Consider the following 18,543-nt stretch of genomic DNA (forward strand, 5'->3'; position numbering starts at 1 on the left):
CGGTGTTCGAATCTCGGCCATGTCGGAATAGAATTTAATTTACAAAATATTTTAGAAAAATTAATAGCTCAACAGCATAAAGCGGTGTGGAACTACCCTGGCGAAATTGATCGTTTTTGGTTTTTTTTAATTGATAAAGAAGAAAGAAATATACAGCACGAAAAGAAAATTTCTATTATAGTTGAATACCAAATGTAGTTTTGAAGATTTCCATCTATCGGTGATAGTGGCGTCAGTAGCGTGGTTCAATAGCGTCATGAAGATGGCGTCATCTGCTCATCGTCAACTTCAGCGTTTAATTTACAAATAAGAAATAGAAATCTTATAAAAAAATAAAAATAGCTTCAACATGTGTACATTTTATTTTTAATCATTTTAAAATTTGAATTACAATTTTCGTTACATTTGATCTGTAAGAATTCAATTTTGAATCATTTTCATTTCAAATTGATTCACACACATAGCAGACGCCAACACATCAAGCGTCATCAATAGCGTGGTCTATGGTGCAATGCTATCGCTGGAGTAAGTTGTTTACCTTCAATTCGGGTATGTTAGAGAATTATATCATGTTATTTTCAATCTTAAGTTGCCACTATTGTAATTATCAACTTGTGTGAATAGGTAGCGTCATGATTGGACTACCCTGATGGCGTCATGATCGCTGCTGATTGCCTTTCAAATAGGTTTTCAGCATTCTGCTTACACCTTTGGCATAGAGTCACATATTTCACAATCCAACATCAATTGGTAGCAACAGCAGCCCTTCTCTCCATCATCCAGAAGGGTCTGAGATCAGTGTTGGAGATGTGAGTGACAATTTTAATATGATGAAATTTATCTACCACCAAATTTTTACTCGTGTATGTTTTTGTTTTTCAGGATGGTTCGGAACAACCCATGGAAAGCTTATCACTCATTGATGCTGTGATGCCTGATGTTGTTGCAAGTCGTCAACAGCAAACACAGAACAATCAGAAACCACAAGTGGTAAAGACAGAACCACCAAATTCCAATGGAGATGAACCCATGCATTCCTATCGTAAGATGGTCAATACTTTTCTTTGATCCGCTGAACTACTTACTTATTTTCCCTTCAACTATTTAATGAAGGCTGGGAAGAGGAAACAGGAGTAGAGATACCTGCCAGCAAATCAACTGTACTACGTGGCCATGAATCTGAAGTTTTTATCTGCGCCTGAACCCAACAACTGATTTATTGGCTTCTGGCTCTGGTGATAGTACTAAGGACATACGGTAACAATATACAAATTTGTGCCAATACATTTTATACATCAATAAAAATAAGATAATATGTTTTAAAAATCAGTTGAATGTTAAATTTACATTTCATCATCGCTCACAAATGACATGTCATAATTATCTATGTTTTCATCATTCAGGTTTAAAGGATGGTCAGTGACTACAGTTGGGAATGAGGTTCTCAGTTCTAACACTATTTCCTCCAGTAGTTCCACGGTTGATAACTAATAATAATTATAGATTGATATGGTTATTTAACAATTATTTGAATCATTTCAGTTATTACCTCATTATCCTGGTACCGTGTCCACAAAGCAAAAAGGATGGAGTTCTTCAACTGTGTCTCCTTCTTCCTATGGGCCTTGATTTTCTCGTGTGAGAGAAGCTTCTGTGATAGCTTTACGTCTTCACACAGCTGCTCCAGCACCAACGTCATCTTGTAAAACGGGAGATTTGGGCCACCCGCCAACTGGTAGGAGATAAATAATGAGTAACACTAACTTAATTAATTACTTTACTGAAAATACCTTGTTCCAGTCATTGTGAAGCCCTTCACAATCGTTATTTGTTCTCAGAAGCAGATTGAAACAGGACCAATGAACAGGAGTCCAAAAACGGCCTCGAATCCAGTTTCGCTCCATATAGTCCATTAATTTCTCCAGTATTGGTGGCACCGATGTTCGTAAGGAGTCAAACACCGAAGGTATTTTATCGGCTATACAAAACAAAACTTTAAAATTTAATTTTTTAAATTTCATTGCAAAAATGTAACCTGGGAGATAGGCGAGGGAAAGCAGACGAAAAATGAAGTCGCGAACAGGATTGGGTCCTTTTTTGTTATACTCGGTCGACAGGTTGAAATCGCGGATTTTCTTCATTATTGCCTGGCACCAATGGAAATTACATCCCAAGTGGTAGCAAGAAGGAAACAGTTTTCGGACTGCGACAAAAACTGCCCGTTCAAAATCTGTCACAATCCGTTCAACTCTGGGAAGGGGCATGATTTCCTGAATAAGGTAACAAAATAAGTTAATGCGGTGAGAAATCAATTAAAATGAATTTATTGTACCTTTAGATTTTTGAACACCGCTATATAGTCAATAGCTCTTCTTCGAGACATACAACAGAAAAGAAGCGGCACTTGCTTTAAATCTCCTTTTTCGTTATTAAAATTGTCACTCACATCTCCAACACTGATCTCAGACCCTTCTGGATGATGGAGAGAAGGGCTGCTGTTGCTACCAATTGATGTTGGATTGTGAAATATGTGACTCTATGCCAAAGGTGTAAGCAGAATGCTGAAAACCTATTTGAAAGGCAATCAGCAGCGATCATGACGCCATCAGGGTGTCCAATCATGACGCTACCTATTCACACAAGTTGATAATTACAATAGTAGCAACTTAAGATTGAAAATAACATGATATAATTCTCTAACATACCCGAATTGAAGGTAAACAACTTACTCCAGCGATAGCATTGCACCATAGACCACGCTATTGATGACGCTTGATGTGTTGGCGTCTGCTATGTGTGTGAATCAATTTGAAATGAAAATGATTCAAAATTGAATTCTTACAGATCAAATGTAACGAAAATTGTAATTCAAATTTTAAAATGATTAAAAATAAAATGTACACATGTTGAAGCTATTTTTATTTTTTTATAAGATTTCTATTTCTTATTTGTAAATTAAACGCTGAAGTTGACGATGAGCAGATGACGCCATCTTCATGACGCTATTGAACCACGCTACTGACGCCACTATCACCGATAGATGGAAATCTTCAAAACTACATTTGGTATTCAACTATAATAGAAATTTTCTTTTCGTGCTGTATATTTCTTTCTTCTTTATCAATTAAAAAAACCAAAAACGATCAATTTCGCCAGGGTAGTTCCACACCGCTTTATGCTGTTGAGCTATTAATTTTTCTAAAATATTTTGTAAATTAAATTCTATTCCGACATGGCCGAGATTCGAACACCGGCACTTGAGATTATTACCCCGAGTTGCTAACCACTAGACCACCCGTTGACATGTACGGAGAAGGGAAAACATGGGAGTGTATGGTATGGCCCAGGTAAACCCCCCCTTCACTCACCCCTCTCCCATGAGTGCGTGCAGCCTCCCCCGCTCGACCACCCTTCTGGCCGGCTTGAGCAGCACCTCGCGTCAGCCCCATAAAACAAGAAACTTAAAAGTGATATGCGTTTGTTGCTTTAAAAAACATGAAATTGTTATGGATATGTTTGAAATCAATCCGTAAGATTTATAAGATTTATTTCATCAAACATTTTCATTTCCTACTTCATCTGAGTACTGGCATTGGCATAGGTAGAGGGGGAGATGCGTTCAAGGCTGAGCCGCTGAAGGGGAGAGACGCGTTCAAGGCTGAGCCGCTGAAGGGGGGATCGAGCTACGGAACAAATAAATGGCGAAGAAAACACGGAAATTTGTTCATTTTTTTTAAATTAGCGATAGTTAATAAGTGAAAACGACGTTTGAACAAATGAGTTTTACAGTTAAGATCAAGGGGAATACGTTCATCAAAAAATAAAGACGGGAATCAGCTGCCTAACATGTGAAAAACGAAACGGCAATGTGTGAAATCACTCATCGTGGTTTGAGCTACGGCAATGAATATATACGGTGGCGGATCTCTCGCAGATTATTCCGCCTTCTCGCTCATGTAGAGTAGGTCGAATTTTTTTATGAAAATATTTCAGAGTACCTAATGGAACTTAGAAATAATTGGGAGAAATAGGCCCACTTTGACGGAGAAATAGGCCCACTTTAAAAATATTTTTAAAGTGGGCCTATTTCGTAGGGGCCTATTTCGTCCGGGCCTATTTGCCGGGCCTATTTCGTCGGGGCCTATTTCGACCGGGCCTATATCTCCGCCAACCATTATGAAGAGAACTTTGTTACTGAAAACATTATACCTAAATCAAAATTGTACATTCTGCAGGTTGTCTTGCCGGAATTGTTGTCAAAGTATTGGAGTCAAACTCGTTATGAAAAATCATCTTCAAAAGACAAAAATGAAATGGTAAATTTAGAAATGCAGGAGTCAACAATAGATCAAAGCGGAAATGTAGTTAACACTGTTAAGGTTACACGATCGCAGATGTGTTACTGCAATGGCCTAGTAAAGATTCCAACTAACAATGACTCTGTTATTAATTGTGCTAATGAAAATTGCCGGGCACATGTGTATCATAGGATCTGCTTAGAAGCATTAGGTAAAAAACGGTTTAATTCAAATTGGGAATGTGATCCTTGTAAGAAAATTAAGAGAAACGCGAGTAATTTAGTAAAAGTGAATGAGACAAATAACAAGAAACGACTAAAGCCTCGAAATACTTAATGTGATATCAGTAATTTAAGCAATAAAATGAAAGATTTGTATAAATGTATAATGTAATACAGAATTAAATAGATGAAACAAATTCTTCTTATTTTTGCATCCAATTTTATTTTCAACATCAATCGAGTGGAACGACACTTGGTAGAAGATTGGAGAAAATACAACAGACTTTTACTATTTTATCCACAAAAGACTTATCAACCTCTACATTTTTCAAAAAATTAATATTTATGGGACCCTTTAAGATTTTGAAACGTGTCCGAATGGCGCCAATTACTCTTTCAACGTGAATTCTAACATTAGCAATACGTCTTGTCTCTTCAGTTTCTTGTTCACTTAATTGTTTTTTATCTTTCATAAAAGGAGGAACTTTAAATTTCGCATCTCTAGTGGCAACGACGTCTTCAAGTGGAAAACCTCTATCTGCAAGAATCAATTCTCCGTGTTGTAACTTATCTAAAATATTGCTTTCGATAACTACATGCTTATCACTAACCCTCCCACAGAACCCATTTGAAACAAAGTTAACAGTACCTTGCGGTGTTATTGATATTAAGATTTTGTCGGTTGGGCGTTGTTTGTAGTAAGAGAATGATCCAGCTTGATCACTTGGAGTATGTGGTGTGTCTGTTTGAATTTCAAAGCAATCCCAGATTGCAGTAGTATTTTCAAATTCGCCGCCCCTGAAACACATGGGCATTGTTTTAAGGAGAGCCTCTTTTGTAGGCCAAAAAATTACTTTAGAAAAGAACCTATCATGTATAATACCTATCCATTTGTGAAAATAATCGGAAACTGTGTAGCGTGAAACATTAAAGCGAATCGCTAAATCCCTAAAACCGAAGTTAAGTGCAATTTTCAATAACATTACGAAAAATTGACGACGTAAATCTAACGCGCAGTTATTGTGTTCCTTAACTGGTAGCGATGCTTCAAACATTGTTTGAAACGAATGATTACTAAATCGCGTATAGTAAACCATGAACTCGTCGTTTTCTACACACTTAGTATATAGATCTTTTGATTTTTCATTTAAGTTATCACTTAGTCGAGAATTATTAATAGTCACTTCTCCTAACTTTGAGTTAAGTTCATCAATTGTTTTGTTTGCTACTTGTAGTTGTTCTTCCAGTTCCATAATTCGTTGCAGATATTTCGCTACTTCAAAATTTTGTTTGACAGTGTCCTCGTTTCTTGATGAATTGTTTCTTGAACTGAATGTAGGCATACCTATTTAAAAGATATGTAAAAATATTAGTATGTTATGTTACACAGGAAAAACTTGAAAAACAACGTCTTTTACTTCTTATGATCCTCTGTTCAGTACTCGATAACTCCTCTCCCAACAACAAACTTGGTGCCCAGTCTGTGTGAGTAACATCCTGTTCATAACTTGGTCTTCCTACATGACAATATAAAGAATTACTATTGTTCTATTGTTAATTTATAAAAATAAAGAGTATATTACCAAGAGTAAAGTGTTTATCACAAACTTTAGTGTACTTCGACAAAGAATTTTCAGAAACACCTACTCTCTTTAGCCACAATTTTCGCCTTTCAGCTAACACACCATTGTCATTTATTCTAACTTTAGGAAAAGAGTAAAAGCTTGTAGTTTTATGAGACTTGTCATTCCTTTTGCACCCTTTTACAATGCAACTCATTCCACTCAATCTGTCAAGAAGAATTCCTGTAAACATCACACTTATCATTTAATTACGTTTAATCCTACACTTGAAATGCATTAAATCTTACACTAAAAGAAAGCCTATTCACTTACCTTTAAAATAAAATTGTTCACAAATCCACAGTATGCGTTTACGATTTATTATGAATTAATTACTAAGATCCCTTTTATAACCCATTTACAATGTACAGAGCCATCACAAAACTTTCGGTAAAGATGGAGTCCACCCGCAAGGCGCGTTCGTAAAACTAGGGGGGTACGCGTTCTCCACTTTCTCTATTTGGAGGACGCCGCCATCCGCCACGAAAATGAAATCATCCGCGTCCTCAAGAGCATGCAAAGCGACCAACGACGTGCTAAACACGCACAAACCGTGTCAACCTCCCAATTTAAGGGATGGCTGGCAGCCGCACAGCTGGGTCTTCGGCAATGCATCAAACTGGTCGCCACCGGAAATATCGTCTCAGCCCTACAATGCGCACCTACAACAGTAAATTTCACGGCTGATACAACCACTTGTGGACCTCAACCGCGGTTCAACAATTTCACCATTGGCCGGTCCGGTTTGGGAACTCACTGCTTTCACGCCTTGCTCCTGGGCTGGAGGTATCGTGATTTCAACGACAAACCTCACGTCTATCGCAATAACACGTGGCAACCAGTCGAAGGATCCGTCGTCATCCCACAGCGCGATTTGGCTGACGCTTTCCGATATCAAGACGTCAATTTCTTCAAATACCGACATCAAACCAATCCCGCTTATACGGGATAGAATATAAGTCCTCATTAGCCTGATGGATATAATTGCCGATATCACAGCCTCCATGATGAACGAACACTCCATGACTGTTCCCAATCAAATTGCAGGAGCATCGGCTATCGTCGTATCCACCGCCGAAAAAGAAGGTCTCGGAACCTTTACCAATTGGTTCGAGAATTTTAAAGTCTACTCATTCATCATCCTGCTAATCGCTATCTTCCTACTGATCGCTCGTGCTTGTTACGCCCTCGAATTTTGTTGTTTGATATGGAAATGTTGTTGTAAGCCCCCATGTCCTCCCCCTACGGTGGTTTACCAGCCGAGAAGCAGCCGACCCACAGGTCCCTGAATTTTCTTTTGGATTGCGGGACGCAATCTATTATGACGGGTAGAGATATAACGAAACGCCAAGCGAAGCCCCTTCTTAACTTTTTTGCTTAATTAGACTAATACCTTATTTCTTAAACTCTCCTTAACTTGATACACCACTAATTGACCTAGTTATTAGACTTACTAGAAAATATAACAAGCGGAGAGAACAAGTATCGGCACGCCCGTTATAAATAGAAATTTTTACGATTTGTCAAAAGCTGCCCAAAACGGCCTTAACTTGTCGTCGCTGAAAATAGATATATTTTTGTCTGTTGAGAATTGCCCGAAACGGCCCGAAACTGCCCGTTCTATTTTTAACAATCGTCCGAATTCGTCCGATACTGCTTGAATTTGTCTGCCTATACCTCTTCGTGACGTCCAAAATCGCCCAATACCGCCCGATTTTGTCCCGTACCTTGACATTGTCCCGTACCTTAACATTGTCCCGTATGTCTCCCATGGGATGATGACTAACATATAAAAAGCCACCGCAAAATCCCAAGAGTCAGTCAGATCTACTCTGCCTGTTCCGTGTGCCAACTTAGGCCTCTGCCGCTCTCCCGCCTTGCCCGCTACCGTAACTCTTGCATGCCACAGAATAAGTACCCTTTAAGTAATCACTAAGTAGCTGTTTGACTCTTACTTTATTACGTCTATGCCTTGAAGTTAGTACCCATTGGTAACCTTTAAGTGTTTGAGTCTTCTTTCCTCAATTTACGAGCTTGGTAATTATTATACGGGTACCTGTTAAAAATCGGTTTATAATACACGGATTTTTATTTATTGTGTGCGTGTTGTTTTATGCTTGCTAAGTATACAAGACATTGTGAGTAAAGACGCCGCATTAAATTAAACTTTTCTGTATTGGAGACAACATGACAACGTCGTGTACTTCTTTACACTAAGATGTTGTATCCGGATGCTACCCGGGTTTCACCCGGTTTGACTACCCGGTTCCGGAACCCAGTTTCGATGTAATTTCCAAGGCCTTTTTTTCTCGATTATCGGAAATATTAATTAAAAATAATTAAGTATTTATGAAGAAATAAAAAAATCATTAAGTATTTCATTTGAAACAATTGTATTTCCCGGTTATATTTTTGTTTTCGCGAAACAAAAATTTAATAAGTAATTGCCAACCAGCAAGAATGAAACAAAAACAAATAAAGATGAAGCAACCAATGTTGTAACTTACGAGATTCCAGCGTCTGATACGCGTAGTCTACCTGGCCGAAGCATGATCGTCATCATCTTCGTAATGTTCGACAACATCAACCTCCCCCACCAACCCTGCTTTATACCAAGACCGTAAACATACAAGGGCTTCGACGGTCTCGGGATGAAAACTCATTCTCGGAATTCCAAAGACTTGTACAGATCTTGAAAATTGAAATTGCTATTTGCTAGTCTAGGAACAGGAAACTAATGACGCATTGACGTTGACGGCTTTGACGCAGTGACGCTGACACGCCGTGATAGACTGCCAGTCCCAGTCCGCCACACGCATGTAGATCTAGGGATATATATATGACAGCAGGACAGAGAACTTGAACTAGCTTGAATGCTTGACTTGACCTGACACCTGACGTGTGTCCTGACTCCTAAGTCCTGAGCTGACCTGTTATTTATCCTCTGTCAATCCAGGTCCTTCAATGCCATCTGGTGTCAGAATTTCTTGGAAAAAAATTCATGTTTCGACCTATTTTTTGAATTGGCGCCATGATGTCCACCATTTTCCAAGATGGCGGTGGGTTGACCTATTTACCCGTTTGAACCACCCATCACCTACCCATTTGAGAAATAGTCAAACGGTTTGGGTTGGGTTGGGTAATTTGTTGCGACGAACCGGGTCTAAAACCCGGTTTGAGGCAAACCGGAGCCGAGCCCTACCGTTCGGTAAGATTGCGTTCCTGTTTTCCAACTCTCTGAAGTCCTACCTACAAGTAGTGCCACCAAAGGCCGAAGGGGGGACTAAAACAGACGTCGATTCCTAGGACTGCAGTATGGTAAAAGTTTTTTAATTTTGAGTATGTTTATTTTTATTTTAAAATGACAAGTAGAAAGGGAAGTAGAAAGGGAAGAAGAGTATTTGATGTAGTTGAGAAGTTGAGAGCATACCAAAGCTACGATTATGTTAAGACGAATAAGCGCAGTGATCCCACTACCCAGGAAGAACACAGATCTGTTACAGAATCCTGTACCCTACAGAATCCTGTTTCACAAGTACGTGAAACAGATCCGTATCAGGTTTGATACAGCTCTGTTTTACAGAAAATTTGTCTGGAATTGCTCTGTTTTACAGGAACTGGTAAATGTTTGTTTCGCAGATCCGGGACAGATCTGTTATTTTTCTGTAATACATAATTCTGATTTTTAACTGTACTACATACCTGTTCCGGATCAGTTTTCTACCTGAGAAAATGGTTGCTGATTCAGCTCTGTTTCCCATGTTTGTCAATAGTCTGTTTTTACTCTGTAAAAGGACATGCTGTTTTTCTTCTGTATTACAGGTATGGCATATTATGGCATATATTTTAACAATATTGTCGCGGGGAACAACAGCAGATGTCCCTATCTGTTCCTAGAAGCGTCAAACTCAAACGATATAGTTACGAATGTTCTACTATCTGTTATGTTATCAGACATTTCTCCCTAAATAAGTAGAAGTTCCAGAATAGCTTTAGAATGTGCAGTAAAATCTATTAACCTTAGGGAGAGGGCGTAATTTCAAAGCTAGTATAAAACCCACTGTTTTTCCATTATTAGTCGCTCTCTTTTCCACTAAACTAGACGCTTAGTAAAAGTAAGGATTCAATTCATTATTCATGTAGTCATTGTATTCCCTTTTTCTGTGTTAAGAAAAATACAAACGTTTTCAAGTCAAGTGTGACAATATGCATGTTTTTTCTCTGTATTACTGAGTAAAACATATTTCTGTTCTGGGTCTGTATCCCAGGCATGGTACAGGTCTGCATTTTCTATGTAAAACTGAATTAAATATTTTCTCTATATATGGGTGTAACATCACTGCAATACCATGCAGCCAGATGTTATACTGAATAAGTCAATGTTGGGCTAATGGATAGGAGTTTAACTCAGTAGTCGAAAGGTTTGGTTCGAATCTTGGTTATGTCGAAATGGAAATCTGCTAGTGGTCAAAAAAATATTTTTAAACTGTTAAAAAGCTTCCGGTTTCCCGATATGGAAGTAGAAGATCGGTGGTAACTGTTAAAGATCGCGATTAGATCCTGATGACTGTTGAGAGGACAAGGGAAGAAAATAGAGATGACCCAAAGCTTCAAAATGAGTATAAAGACACATTTTTAAAATGTTCCTCAACTTCTTTGTTGATGACTAACTGTAAAAAAATGACAACGTGATCAAAGTTAAAAATTTATTATTTATGTTCAAAGTTATTACCGAAAGAGATCACACTTAAAAACATAGATTTTGTCAGATGTTATGCTATTTTAAAATAGCATAACTACATTCATCATTCAAAATCCCGACAATAAATAAAAACCTTTGTGTCGGTCAGACTCGTCGGGCAAAACATGCCGATGTCAAAAAGATAAAAATTAATTCACTTCATACACATGGGGTTGAGGGATGTCAAATAAATTTAAATGAATTCAATTTACGTAGTATGGAGTATGGGGATCACTAACCATCGTTCAACCATCCCATCGTTGAAAGGAAGTTTAATACATTTGATGGATTTTTCTACAAAGTCAATAGGAATAAGTTGTCGTTGAGGCTTTAAGTCACCACAAATATACAAATCAAGATCAGTTGCAGGCATAGGCGCGTTAAAGAAATTTTTTTTTATCCATCTAAATCATATAAAATATTAAAAGCATGGGCAACCGATAAATCACCACCAGATTTGAATGATTTAATTTTAAAAATTTTTTTGTTAGCCAACATTATGACAGAATCCGCAATAGAATCGTCCTTACATACAGCACTTGAATTCTTCTCGATTTTGGAAGGTGGTTTCTTTCCACTACGCCGATAGCGTTGATTTGTCCGCCTAGCTTTTCGTTGTGTTGCTGTTATGTTCCCCTTTTTCTTTGACAACATTTCGCAATCAATGCTATACATTGCGGCCAGAATGTGAGGACATATAGCACTTGCTGCGCAAGTGCAAGTCTGGTTTCGAACACCGGCCTTAAACAACTTTACCACGTAAATGTCTCCCGAAGATCCGACTACCGACCAATGTTGAAGCGAAGGAACTTGTTGTATTCTGTTTTCTTTTATTATATCCATGGCTCGCTGCCTCACGCTCTCACTAGGAGTAGAATACAGCACAGTATGTTCGCCTACCGTTGATCCATCATCGCCTTGCTAAAATTATACAATATTAGCATATGAATTATAATCATATAATAAATCAAATTTACCATTTTTGGGGTTGGTCTAGACGCTTTCATTTGATCAAAAAGATCATCCATGGACTGGTATATGGGTTTTTTCAGTGCCGTGTTCTTATTTGATTGTGAAAGATGAGGACGAAGGGTGTAGTCGCGGCATCCCAGCCGACCTCTCCGAATTTTCATTTCATAGAACAAGGTAATTTTCCTAAGCGAATTTGCCATCACATCAATTGTTTGTTCTTTCCAATTAATTAGTCGCTTCATGGAGGCATTAAAAGACTCGGACTGATTATTACTCAAGAGTTTAATACCGTAAGGTAATAACACCCAAGAACCCATCCTATTAATATCCACATCAATGATTTTATCATAATGATCCGCAAAATCCTAATAGAAATATATTTAAAAATTTTGAAAAGTAAAAAATTATTTTGGCTGATATATTACTTTATTCTAACTGTTCAAATAAAGTTTTGCGAGCAGCGACTTGTAGGACCTCTCTGTTTTTTGCAACAGAAGATGCATAAAATCTGATTTGTATGTTGCAACGGAAGATTTGTCTTGAATGTTAATTTTAGACAAATGAAGCTTCATATTCTTCCAAGCATGAATCCAACAGCGGAACATTGGAATGTTTGGCCAGGTTTGGAAAACTGCATTTGTAATAGCTTTTTCAGCATCAGTCACAATTGTCACATTTTTTGATTCAGCTATTTGTGGAATAAGTTCTGCTACTCGCGAGAAGAAGAACTCGTGAATAGTTTGCAACCGATCCATAATGAAGCATGAACATAAGAGGGATAACGGGCATTTCTTCGAACTCCGTTTGCCTATAAGTCAACACGGAAACATAAAAGTCGCCCATTTCGAACGTAGTGTCATATGATAGGCACATTGTTGGCAATCCGTCTCTTTCAATTAATTCTTGAAAATCTGACAGTGAATCTATAAATATAAATATGTTCGTCAACATGTTAATTAAATGCAAGTGAGTGGTACACTAACCTTTGCTAAAGCAAGTGACGATTTGATGTGGAGTTATGATGATATCGTGGATGAAATTTGTTTCATAAGCAATCTCGATTAGATGATAAATTCGGTCATCAGTTGAACGGGTTTTGACGCGGACTGAATGAATAGTATTCTGTACTTGCTTTAAATCCCTCACAACATCGACATTTTGTCGTCGGTCGTCCAGATTTTTCTCGGCAGCCTCCAACAACTTCTCACTATAAACCTTTACGGGAAATTTGTCCTTTTCCAATTGTAGTTTCTGTAGTTCTGAGTCTTTGGTTCGAGTGAATGCCGTAACCTTTTTTGAATTTCCGTGAGGAAACATTTGGGCATGCGACTCGTCACCCAAATACCGGATTAACACTCGGCGTGGGAATTTAGAGCACTCTATCGCGCGTCTTTGAAAAGAGTCAATTGAAACATTGGAATTGCGGTGAAATAGGCCCGGACAAAATAGGACCCTACAATATAGGCCCGTCAAATAGGACCTACAAAATAGGACCCTACAAAATAGGCCCACTTTAAAAAATATTTTTAAATCGGTCCTATTTCTACATTAAAATGGGCCTATTTCTACCAAATTATTTCAAATCTCATAAAAGCCTCGGAAAACATTTTCCAAAAATTGACCAACCTAGTCTAAGCAAGAGATGGCGGCTTGATAGAAACAGGCAGTCTGTATATACTTTGCCTTTTTCAAACCGCTATGACATCTGATATCATTTTACCGTCTTGTAAATCACACGTAATTTAGCCGAATTCAAGTTTCAATTTTTTAAACATATTAACCGTAGCCATAACTTTTAAGTTCATTTGTTAAAAATTTCAATTTCCTTTCAGAACTGATAAATTTTAAAGAATAAGTAAATAAACGTGCTCGCGCTCTGCAGTTTTTTTCTCCCCTAGCCAGATCTCCCCTTCGGCCTTCAACGCGTCTTCCCTCTACCGATGCTAAGGCAATGTTTGCCCAGTGCATAGGTGAAGAATTCAATCAAACAATTTCGATGAAATAATTTGTACGCTTTTATTGAAAACGTTTTTATTAACTATTAAATATATTTTATAGCGCGAAACGACTATTTTTATAACATTTTTTAAATACAAAAGCACCAAAGCCTGGTTTAAAAATTCTCCATCTATCGGTAAAAGTCGCGTGGTTCGATAGCGTCATGAAGATGGCGTCATCTGTCCATCATCAACCTCAGCGTTTTACAAATAAGAAAAAAGTAAAGTTATCAAATAAAATTAACTTTCATGTACCTATTTTTTATTATTTATCTTTTTCAATATGTAAATTGTATTCTTCGTAACATTTGATTTGTTAGAAATCGATTTTGAATCGGTTTCATTTCAAGCAGACGCCAAGCATCTTGTAATAGCGTGGTCTGTGCTTTGTGATTGGGATGATTGCAGTGTTACTGCTGGAATGAGCAATTTTAGGTAAATAAGGTTATAATGTTGTAAATTTTTATTCCAATATAAAATGCTCAACTTTATTGAAAAGATAGCGTCATGATGGGGTGCCCTGTTAGCGTCATGGTTGGAGTGCCCTGTGTTAGCGTCTTGATTGCCGTGCCCTGTGTTAGCGTCATGATTAGCGTGCCCTGTGTTAACACGATATGTTTTATTTATTCGTGTGCTGGTATGTGTGTTTGCAATGCATTTGGCATCATTTAAAACTAGTTAACCTCTATACTTCTTACATAGTGATTTCAACTCCAGCATTGGTCAGAGGAGACTCGCAAGCAGCAAGGAAAGTAGGCTCCTCTTCATCAGCAGTTTGACAAAGGAGTCCACAGGGAGATTACTTGGTATGTGGCGGAAGTTATGTGATGATACCGGCAAAATTCCTTTTCTTGGTCCCGTCAACAGGTAATAATGGCGGTCTCTACAGAAAAGATGATGTGTATAGGTCTACTTGGTTATCTATAACCAGTCACAAAAAGTAACATTGCATAATGATGAATAAAAGAAATAGTACTGTTGTTGTTGATAAATAAAGTATTTATTATCAATTTAAATCATTGTGTTGTTGTGTGACAAATAATGCAATCAACTTGTTTACGTAGCTTAGCTTTGGCTTATCATAGAGGGAGAGGGCACCAAAGACATGGAGTATAGCAACAGAAGCATACCATAGCATAGCAACTGTTATAAAAAAGAGTTTCGACCAATTAATAAAGTAAACTCTAAGAAAATTAAATAATTAAATCATACTCAGATGTCAGAGCTCGATAAAAAGACTGCACAGATGTGTCCCAAATTTGACATTCATAATCTTAATGAAGAAAATCAAAGAAATTCAATGTAAACTTTGATTATACTAAAAAAAATTGCAATCAAGCTGTCTACATACTCCTAGAGGCAACTTAGGTTTGGCTTATCATCAAGTGACAGGTCACCATAAGCAGGATAACGGAAATTGAATTTTAAAAAAAGGTTAGACCAATTAATAAAGTCAAACCATAATATAATACAAAAATGAAATCTTACTCAGATGTCATGGCTCGATAAAATTGCTGCCCATCTATATCCAAAAAATTGACTTTGCTTATCTTGAAAAACAGAGATATTAAACAAAGATATTAATTACAAACTATGAATATACTTACAAGTAATGAAATCAACTTGTGTACTCCTTTGTATCAAACTTCTGGCCGATGAAGAGCAGCCTCCTTTCCTTGCTGCTTGCGAGTCTCCTCTGACCAATGCTGGTGTTGAAATCACTATGTAAGAAGTTTGGAGATTAACTAGTTTTAAATGATGCCAATTACATTGCAAACACACATACCAGCACACGAATAAATAAAACATATCGTGTTAACACAGGGCACGCCAATCATGACGCTAACACAGGGCACGCCAACCATGACGCTAACAGGGCACGCCGATCACGACGCTAACGGGGCACGCCATCATGACGCAATCTTTACAACCAAGTTTAATATTATATTGGAATAGAAATTGACAACATTATAACCTTATTTACCTGAAATTGCTCACTCCAGCAGTAACAATGCAATCACATAGCACAGACCACGCTATTGATGCTTGGCGTCTGCTTGAAATGAAACCGATTCAAAATCGATTTCTAACAAATCAAATGTTTCAGAAAATGCAATTTACATATTTAAAAAGATAAATAATAAAAAATAGATACACGAAAGTTAATTTTATTTGATAATTTTACTTTTTTCTTCTTTGTAAATTAACGCTGAGGTTGATGATGAACAGATGACGCCATCTTCATAACGCTATCGAACCATGCGACCTTTTCCGATAGATGGAGAATTTTTGAACCAGGCTTTGGTATTAAAATATTATACAAATATTCGTTTCTTGCTTTAAAATATATTTCATAGTTAATAAAAACGTAATCAAAAACAGCGTACAAATTATTTCATCGAAATTGTTTGATTGAATTCATCTCCAAAGCACTGGGCATTGCCTTGGCATCGGTAGAGGGAAGACGCGTTGAAGGACAGGGGAGATCTGGCTAGGGGAGAAAAAACTGCAGAGTGAGCACGTTTCTTTACTTATTCTTTAAAATTTATCAGTTCTGAAAGGAAATTGAAATTTTTAACAAATGAACTTCATAGTTATGGCTACGGTTAATATGTTAAAAAAATTAAAACTTGAATTCAGCTAAATTACGCGTAATTAACAAGACGGTAAAATGATATCAGATGTCATAGCGGTTTGAAAAAAGGCAAAGTATATACAGAGTGCCTGTTTCCATCAAGCCGCCATCTCTTGCTTAGACTTGGTTGTTCAATTTTTGGAAAATGTTTTCCGAGGCTCTTATGAGACTTGAAATTATTTGGTAGAAATAGGCCCATTTTATTGTAGAAATAGGACCGCTTTAAAATATTTTTTAAAGTGATCCTATTTTGTAGGGTCCTATTTTGTAGGTCCTATTTGACGGGCCTATATTGTAAGGTCCTATTTTGTCCGGGCCTATTTCACCGGCTACCGAAACATTGCCTTTTTCAATTTGCGATTTGAAGTAGTATTTCGTGCATTTTAACCCTGACTTACTGGTTACACTAAGAGTGGCACCTTGGATCCAACGATAACCGTCACTCCTTCAATCTTTTTTGTTTAGTAAATCTGGTGACCATTCAAAAATATAATCAAAACCACCTTTGGGTAACACAGGGACTTCAGTTAGAACCGGGATACATGATTCTGGTTCAAACAACTTCAACATGTCTTCTAAGTTTTCCTTAGATGGAATCTTATTAGTCATTTTTGCACGAAATAACAATGAAAAATCGTGAAGTGGCAACCACACCACACACCGCACATGAAAATCACAAACGAGAAAGCACTTTTTAAAATGTTACGCACAATGCACTGTAAAGAAATTATTTGTTTGCAATTTTTTAAACCACAGATTAAAATCACAAAGAGTTCCCGAATGGCCGAATCACAAATCCAAATAGCACGAGGTCCCATAAACAAGCATGTATTCAAAAGAACTGCATACAATATCTCAGCCTCCGCGTGGTTCACCGATTCCCCCTTCTCTCTAAATATGTCTCTAGGGAAAAACCGTCATACCACCCACCCACCCCCAAATTTACAAGTGTGATTTACTGATTTAAGAAAATAAAACCGTTCATAATTGAAATGGAAGGATTCATTGGTTTATTCAGCATTACTTTTATTTTACAAACGAGTAACAGAGCAAAATATTTAAATCTGAAATACATGCAAAAAGGAAAATAAATATGCAGGGCTAATAAAAATAGTCGGTACGTTAATTCAAATATGAAATATTCTAACTGCCATCTAGTGACAGATAAAATTCTACTAGACTTTTAATTTGAGAATTTTTAAATGAATTCAATTTAATATTTTGGAAGTTAAATTCCATAATTTAGACGGCAGACATAACACTAAAATTTGGAAAGTCGGCCTTTGAATTCCATAGTTTTCGGTCGAATTCCAGATTTTATACTTCCATTTTGGAAGTTCCAATTCCATAGTTTAGTAACACCCACGCTTTGGTGAAGATTCTGGTGAATATCTACTAGCTGGTTTCCTGCTGCGCTTTTCCACTTGGTTTCCACTCGGCATGTTGGAAGTAATCATTATGGATTTATGGAACTAAAATTTCAACTGAAGAGCATGATGGAAACTAAGGGGGTGTGAGTAGGGGGTAGTAGTATATAAGTAGGCTTGCCAGCTTAATTAATTTGTCCTGCATCTTGTTTGCCGAGGGGCACTAATTCCCCTTTTATTGAAACAGCCAAAATTCCACCAACAAGTAACGCGATCGATTATGATTTTAAGAAATGTAAGTGGTGTATAAACATAAAATGCGTGTTAAATACACATTTTAAATGTAAATTGTGAGTTAAATTATTGAAACGACGGATTTGTGAGATGAATGTCTAAATAGTGTGTAGTACAAAGACTGTGGTACGCGTTATGTAACAAACATGTTTTACAGATTTTGTAAGTCAGGTTTGTCACAGACCTGTATGACAGTCTTTAAAATTGTTTCACTCCAAACAATTTGCAGACTCTCAAAAACAGATCTGTAACAGACCTGAAACAGAGTCTGTGTGCTACCTGGGTAGTGTTACCACCAAACATAGAAAACGAACTGAAATTTATGAAAGGGTAAGTTGTTATTTTACTGTTTCTATTCTTGACAAAATTTCACTAATATTATTAATTATTATCTAA

The 18,543-nt window shown here is 37.2% G+C and overlaps 2 protein-coding genes and 4 long non-coding RNA genes across 11 annotated transcripts; 3 read left to right on the forward strand and 3 right to left on the reverse strand.

Moving 5' to 3' along the window:
- The first annotated feature begins 391 nt into the window (after nucleotides 1–391).
- On the forward strand, nucleotides 392–1,030 carry LOC123470379. The gene is made up of 3 exons (XR_006644048.1): nucleotides 392–549; nucleotides 625–809; nucleotides 883–1,030. It is a non-coding gene; the product is annotated as an uncharacterized LOC123470379 (long non-coding RNA).
- A 155-nt stretch (nucleotides 1,031–1,185) lies between these two features.
- Nucleotides 1,186–2,266, reverse strand: LOC123470378. Its single transcript, XM_045170620.1, has 4 exons — nucleotides 2,036–2,266; nucleotides 1,791–1,978; nucleotides 1,550–1,732; nucleotides 1,186–1,487 (listed from the first exon to the last, which is right to left on the reverse strand). The coding sequence occupies exons 1-4, from the start codon at nucleotides 2,262–2,264 to the stop codon at nucleotides 1,344–1,346; spliced, it is 744 nt and encodes a 247-aa protein (XP_045026555.1). The 5' UTR covers nucleotides 2,265–2,266; the 3' UTR covers nucleotides 1,186–1,343.
- On the forward strand, nucleotides 1,398–2,911 carry LOC123470380. Of its 2 annotated transcripts, none has more exons than XR_006644050.1 (5): nucleotides 1,398–1,479; nucleotides 1,543–1,735; nucleotides 1,801–1,966; nucleotides 2,043–2,279; nucleotides 2,339–2,911. It is a non-coding gene; the product is annotated as an uncharacterized LOC123470380 (long non-coding RNA). The 2 variants fall into 2 exon arrangements; XR_006644049.1 differs by having other exon boundaries at nucleotides 2,047–2,279.
- A 1,811-nt stretch (nucleotides 2,912–4,722) lies between these two features.
- LOC116932499 lies at nucleotides 4,723–5,862 on the reverse strand. The gene has a single exon (XM_045171172.1). It carries the CDS (start codon nucleotides 5,860–5,862, stop codon nucleotides 4,753–4,755), a length of 1,110 nt encoding a protein of 369 aa, XP_045027107.1. The 3' UTR covers nucleotides 4,723–4,752.
- An 8,235-nt stretch (nucleotides 5,863–14,097) lies between these two features.
- LOC123470318 lies at nucleotides 14,098–14,867 on the forward strand. 2 transcript variants are annotated; one of them, XR_006643968.1, is made up of 3 exons: nucleotides 14,098–14,286; nucleotides 14,355–14,488; nucleotides 14,554–14,867. It is a non-coding gene; the product is annotated as an uncharacterized LOC123470318 (long non-coding RNA). The 2 variants fall into 2 exon arrangements; XR_006643967.1 differs by having other exon boundaries at nucleotides 14,099–14,286; nucleotides 14,351–14,488.
- Nucleotides 14,853–15,917, reverse strand: LOC123470317. Of its 4 annotated transcripts, none has more exons than XR_006643964.1 (7): nucleotides 15,836–15,917; nucleotides 15,638–15,773; nucleotides 15,459–15,572; nucleotides 15,340–15,373; nucleotides 15,203–15,225; nucleotides 15,064–15,124; nucleotides 14,857–14,994 (listed from the first exon to the last, which is right to left on the reverse strand). It is a non-coding gene; the product is annotated as an uncharacterized LOC123470317 (long non-coding RNA). The 4 variants fall into 4 exon arrangements; XR_006643966.1 differs by having other exon boundaries at nucleotides 15,203–15,214; nucleotides 15,340–15,401; XR_006643963.1 differs by having other exon boundaries at nucleotides 15,340–15,401.
- Between the last annotated feature and the right edge of the window lie 2,626 nt (nucleotides 15,918–18,543).

Source organism: Daphnia magna, linkage group LG3 (assembly GCF_020631705.1).
Source record: "Daphnia magna isolate NIES linkage group LG3, ASM2063170v1.1, whole genome shotgun sequence".
NCBI classification, from domain to species: domain Eukaryota; kingdom Metazoa; phylum Arthropoda; class Branchiopoda; order Diplostraca; family Daphniidae; genus Daphnia; species Daphnia magna.